Consider the following 6,793-nt stretch of genomic DNA (forward strand, 5'->3'; position numbering starts at 1 on the left):
CTACAATGTCCCTGTTATGTCCTCTTTAAGTGTACTTGCAGAAGCTCGGTGTGTGGACGTGTCCTGCTTGAGCCTTTGGCTGCGGGCCTTGTACACTTCAATCAGTAGGTCTTTAACATACTGGATTTCACGTTCTACGGACTCTGCCTTGTCGCGGAGCTCCCGGTTCCTCCCCTCAAGACCCTGCAGCTGTTCCTCCAAAGAATCTAGCTCCGCCCTTTTCCGTTGGCGATACCTGCATTGAAATGGGTAAGGAAGCAAAAGCAAAAATTAATTCAAATCTTTTCATCTGTGAAATCGCGTAATTTGCGATCAAACAGAGCTAGGGCGAAATGTACCTGTGAGCGGCCGTTTTGTTCTGATCTCTTTTCTTCTGTTTGCGCTTGCCGCCCTCTGCTGGCATGAGGTCCTCTTCGTATTTCATAGCACAGTGATCTTCCTTCAACCTGCATGCTTGTCTGTGTCCTGGAGACTCCAAGCCGAGACTCTCCCTAGCCATCAAAAGACACTCTGGGCCCTGATCTTCAAGGAAGCTACAGTGGAAGTCATGTTGATGTTGCCCTATCTGTAAACTCTCTGTTTTGACCTGTTCATTGATGCTGCCTAAGAAGCTATGATAGGCCTCAGATGGTGGTGTGGTTGGAAGATAACAACGCTCGCTGCTCTCACTTTTCCAAGAAATGCTGGCTTTTGTCACCTCCACAACACTTTTGATATTGCTCAGCACTTCGCTGTGACCAGTGGCTCCATTGACCTCCCTCATGCCATACATCAACAGATCCTCTTTCTTATGCGAGGCATCAAGCATCCCACCAAAACCAAATCCGCCACCAACAACCTTTGCACCACCTATGATCTCTTGACCAAAACAGCAATTTTTCTCGTCTTTGGGTAGAGGGGCGCATCTTCTCACCTCAACTGCACTGCCCAGACAGTAGCTTTTCCCTACCAGCTGCTCATCTTCTACACAGCCATAACTGCCAGTAAGGGTCACTGCTGAGTTACCTGAGTTATTTCCTTTGGAACTCCACAAACTATTCTCATAGCCTTCCCCCAACCTCGCCCCATCGGGAACTCTCTTCCTACCACACCCATTTGGGCGACTGCAGCTGTATGGGGCGTGTCTCGGAATTTTGGATCGCCCAATGGGCCCGCCACAGATACTCAGCAGGTCCAGTTCTCCAGTTGCCAGGGTAACAAGAAGTGGGCTGGATTCCGATTGGTTGGAAGTCGAGTATGATGTGTATGGCAGCTGGCAGAACGGTTGAGGACCCGTTGGCAGTGGACCCCTGTCACATTTCCCCAACTTTGCCCCTTTCTCTGGCAGTGGTTCGGACAGGAAGTAGTCCTCCAGTTGAGCAAGCTCCTCTTGCAAAAGGCAGGTCATGACCTCCAAGTCAGAGGGCACCTGGATATCATTCTGAAGGGGTGAAGGGGGAAGGGAGGCATTGGTGGGGGAGGGAGGGGAGGGAGGGTTTGGGAGGTACGAGGAGAAATCCACTTCTTCCGTCATCCAGTCAGTGAGACCATCACCTATTGAGAGAAAAAACATAACCCTTTTAATAAAGGTAATCAATCACTACTAAAGAATAAAGGTCATGCAAATGTTTCCTGAATGTCAATCATGCAACATTGCACATAACAGGCTTAATTTTATAAAGGCATATTCGGAGCGACAAACGTGAACACATAGAAAGACTTTCTATTGAAATAAAGTTGCAGCATTTCAGTATATCAGACATAGCTAGTTGATTACTCACTGTTCGAGGAGGACGAATGTGCTGCAGTGCCGAGCCCACCTGAAATGGGGAAAAATAAAAAAGCGTACTCGCTGCAACTCACCAATTAAGTGCTGACTCTCCTCTGACACCTCCCCCCTGCACCCCTGTGATTGGCTGTGGTTAGCCTGTGGGTGAGAGAGAGCGAGGGGGTCTGCCGGGCAGACACGAAGAGTCCTCCAAACAGGAGCTGATCTTGCCATCATTTTTCCTATCGGTCTTTTGATTCAATCCAAGTCCAAGCATGTGCTGAGAGCGAGCGGGGTCTGACAGATGGGCCACAGAGAGCAGGGCTGGGCGAGCATAATGAAACCTAAAAGGTAAACAGTGGGGGGTGTTAAAGAATCTCAGAAATGTGAGCATCTAAATGATCACACTAATAAACAAGGGTGCAGAACTCATGGAGAGTGAAAAAGGTGACAAATAACCACTCAGAAATCCTTCACTTAAGTGTCCTGTTTTGGGATGAAAAGGATGACTGCACCTAAAGGTGACTACTTTGCCTCCCTGAATACCTATTCAGTCTGGTGATGGAATGAGGATTATCAACATGTTTGCCCTCACAAAGTTTCCAAGCCTGACTGAGTTTGACACATAATGGGGGGGGGTGTTTAACTCCAAATCCCATTAGGCTACTACAAGTAATTACATTTCCTTAATCTAAGAATCAGAAGCTAACTCAGAATCACTGATTATATGCAAAGTACACAAGTGTTGGACAGCAATGCACTATTAACGTTTCTAGCAGCACCATGTCAGCAAGTATCATGAACAGAACACAAATTCATTCAGAAACACGGACAGTGACACAGGGATGGATGTGAGCGGAGCCCTTTGAGCGCCTCCGAGTCATGCACTTCACTGATGTGTTCAAAACACGTGGGACTTGCCAGTGACGTTGTCATGGCCCCAGCTGTTGGCCAGATGCACCAGACCAGACTGAATGGACTGCTCTCTCTGAGACGCCCAGTTCATCAAATCGGATTAATGCAGATTAGCTGCTTTCAATCACATGTTCCCTTTGAATTAATCACTTGTGTTTTACCACTAAAGCAGATTAGATAATTGACAATAATGCGATATCCATGAAAACAACACAAGCTGTGAAACCGACTGGGGCAGGAATGTGCCACTTCCAGTACAGCTGGTTATGCGTAACCAGCTGTAATGTACAGCCTGTACATTTAACACACATTAAAGATACCAGCTGGTAACACAGCTATCGTACATTAACCCTACGTTGTACAGTATTGCTATCATGACCAATATAATGGTTCAGTACACATAATACATGCGTTATTGAAAAGTGATGAAATAGGATATAACGTTTGTGAAAACTGAAATAATGGAAACAATCTAAACCAGAGACAAACCCATGGACCACTTCACAAAGACTACTAGAAACATGTTGACAGCGTTCAACAACAACAAAGTGGCAACAGAAACACTCAACGTTACCAACACAGTAAGACACTTGGCACAGCTGCTGGATGGATGGATACAAAGTAACAAGTTCAACTTACTCCATTCTTGCGGGGAGAAATGTAGAGCACTTGGGGTGCGTTGCTAAAGCAAAGCACAGTTTCTTTTCAGGTTCAACTTCTTGACGAGTTTAGAGAGCCATGTTTGTGCTCGGAATATCCCGTGACAGCGCAGAGAAAGAGTTGTTGCTTTGTTGTGATCGACCTGAGGACTGCGCGAGCGGCTTAATTGGGGGCGAGCATCAAGTTCATTCACACCTAGCAACCGACCGCGTCACCAGGAGAGACCGTGCTGTAGATTCCTCCGCCCACACTCCTCGGTTTACTGTAATCTTGTTGCTGAGCTTGAAATAGTAACGCGAAAAGTAATCCCATTACTGTAACGCGTTACCAACACTGCATGTATTTCCAAGACTGTATAGTAGTAGTAGTAGTAGTAGTAGTGGTAGTTGGCTTGTATAGGCTACTATCGAAGGAGGTCTTTAGGTTGGATCTATATCTGATTGTCATGGATGTCCATAGGCTGCCGAAAGAGTTGATTCAAGACAGCATACGCACTCCCGAGGCTGTATTTTAAACCCAGGCATGGTATGTATTGTTTGGGAGGGGACTAGTTGATTCAGTCAGTGTGGAGGTAGCCTACATGCTATATGTGTGTTGTTCAGATGTATGTTCGCTCTTGCATCTCAGTTGCATCAGTGGTCCAGGCAGACAGCGATAGGCTGGGCGCTGAGGCTGCCGCTCCGTCACTGGCTGGAACGGATACGTGTGTAATTTGATTGGTTGGTGGTAGGCAAGGCAAAGCATCCCAGTGTTGTCTTGTTCCTGTGTGGGTGTGGTGTGTGCACATGTTTCACGTAAACAAACCGGGGAAGAGAGGTACACTCAGTCTGAAGAATGATATTGACATTAATGTGCATTTTAGGTTATTATAGCTCTCTGCCATGCAGACCGTTGACAAACAGTTTTTTTAGGCTATTATTTATTATTAAAAAAAAATACAAACTGATATTCATGTGTTGTCAAAATGGACAGTCAGGAGCCCAGGAAATATCGTGTCTCCTGTTTAAAAGGTAGTCTGACTGAGTGAGCATAGAGTTGAGCAGAATACATTAAATTACCTTATGACTTTACACTATACACAGAAGTTTATATTCTTAGGAATTGCATAGCCAGAGGAGAGAGACTAGCCTATTCATGTGTTTGTCCATCAGCCAATATGGTTTGCTTCAGATTTTTAGTAAGGCTCCAACATTTTATTGGAAAAGACAAGTATAAGTAAAGTACTGTACAAGTGTCTTTCATTTTGTACATTGTACTCCTATAATGATGACAGGCGTTCTTATTTTGCCATTACGAGATTATGACACATCATAATTACATTTTAATTTGATTGCCAAACCTATCAAGTCAATAGCTGGCAGCTGAGCTCATATATTATGCTGGCTTCAGTGCATGCTTTGATGAAATGATAACTGAACTCACATTACACACAGTCTGGGAAATAGTCCTTCTGCTTGGTTCCTTGGGCACAGAGTTCTCATAGATCTCATGAATGTGATAGATTTACACACGGCCGGACTGTATCAGCCAGTTCAGTGAATAACGGAAGTTAAACTGTACAATGAGGCTAATGTACTTTGAGAATCCTGGCCAATTGAATGAGACACATTTGGCCAAAGCAAACCAATTCACTGGTAATGACTGTCAATAACAATTATGTAAAGAATAAAGCATTGTTTTTCTCCTCTCAGCAAATCCCGAAGCTGAATGAATGAGCTGTTCTCCTGTTGCTATAGTAATAGCGGACACTGCCCCCTATTTTAGACTTGTTTTCTGGTTGCTGTTGCCATGGGATTTACAGCGCTCGCTCTCTTTCTCTCTCCCTCCCTCCCTCTCTCTCTCTTTCTCTCTCCCTCCCTCTCTCTGTCTCTCCCTCCCTCTCTCTGTCTCTCCCTCCCTCTCTCCGTCTCTCTCTCCCTCCCTCTCTCCACCTCTCTCTCTGTCTCTCCCTCCCTCTCTCTCTCCCTCTCTCTCTCCCTCCCTCTCTAATGTTTTCCTTCCACTTCTGTTCCTTCACCCTCCCTGGCCAATCATTCCTCCATCTCATTTGCTGAGTTGCATCTCTGTAACATTATCATTTTGCAAAAAAAACAATAGGCTCATCACCACTTCTGCTGAATTTAAATATTGATGGGATACTAGCATCTAGCCTCTAATAGACTTGTCCACCGAGCAGCAGCATGCTAGTCTATTGAGTTAAAGTTTTGAAACAACTAAATTGATTCCACATAATCACACTATCCAGAATGCATGGCCATACATAAAGGAGATGTTTTCACACAAACTGAACTAAAAAAGTGTCCTTTGAATCGAGTTAATCTCCAGAAAATATATGTTTTGATTTTGCTAAATTATTCAACACTTGCAATTGAATGTGAATTTGGGTAGAACAATATACTAATTCTATGTCCATCTTGGGAAAGACCACTTGGATGCCTTGTTGCAGTTGAGCTATTCAGCAAAATTGCTTTTGTAGCCATCCTTAGTATCATTTACTGTGAGTGGAGCCAGTGTTGTGGAAGGCAACCTGATGCAATCTAGATAAATGTGGTCGTAACGGAGACCAGATTGAGACGGTAGTGGCTGTTGAAGTTAGAGGGTCTCCCAGGAAATCGCTGACTGCTCTCTCTGCCTCTATTAATTGGCCCACTGAGGCTCCCTGTTTGCGCAGCATGAGAGAAATCCAAGACTGCTGCGTTTCCCTGTTGTCGCCACAAAAACATTTCCTTTGTCAGTAATCCTGAAAAAGTATATCCCGACTTGATTACACAGCAAAATACTGTTAATACCCCCCCCCCTTCTTCAAATACCTCTATGTGTACTTTCTGAGCATAAAATGGATAATCTGGATTATTCCAGATTGTTAAACTGGCGAAAGACGGAAATAAGATCATTAGACTACATCAACGATGTGAGATCAATTCCTATTTGAGATGCCATGGCAAATTATTTTTCTGTATTAATCGGCTGTCCCTTATTTCATTCCCAAATTCCTTGTCTCAACATTGTGTACTAGCAGAGAAGTGTGGAAAAAGTAGATGTAGCCAAGTGCATGTATGGCACGTTAGTAAGGCACGTTAGTGAGGGTTACACCATCATTTCATCATCGTCGCTCTCACAATTTATTGTCCTCAACTTTTGCCCCTCTTTGAACATACGGTGAAAACATGGGATTCAGTTACTACTTGTGAATGGATGCGTCTCACTCTCAGAAGGGATTTGTCGATGTTTTGGTATGTGTTTAGCCTACAAATCATTCTTATGTGTTTGTATTTTTCGCAAAAACAACAACAACATCTAATCAAGTCTCAATAAAGCGACAGGCACATCATTTTCTCTCATGAATGTTTAAACCAGGCTAACACATTTGCATTCAGCATGACAGATCCATACCAGGCAGTCAGGTGATTATGTTTATTTACTATTCCCAGGGATGTCATGGTGAATTAGAGGTGTTTGATTTGAAGGACT

The 6,793-nt window shown here is 44.2% G+C and overlaps 1 protein-coding gene across 1 annotated transcript; it reads right to left on the reverse strand.

Annotated features, from left to right (window-relative positions):
- Nucleotides 1–1,984, reverse strand: atf5a (activating transcription factor 5a; the record flags this gene model as incomplete). The annotated part of the gene is made up of 3 exons (XM_083641347.1): nt 1–235; nt 339–1,533; nt 1,843–1,984. 3 exons carry the CDS (start codon nt 1,982–1,984, stop codon nt 1–3), a joined length of 1,572 nt encoding a protein of 523 aa, XP_083497473.1.
- Nucleotides 1,985–6,793: the final 4,809 nt, after the last annotated feature.

This window comes from Poromitra crassiceps (genome assembly GCF_964638095.1).
Source record: "Poromitra crassiceps genome assembly, chromosome: 1".
Lineage (NCBI taxonomy): Eukaryota > Metazoa > Chordata > Actinopteri > Beryciformes > Melamphaidae > Poromitra > Poromitra crassiceps.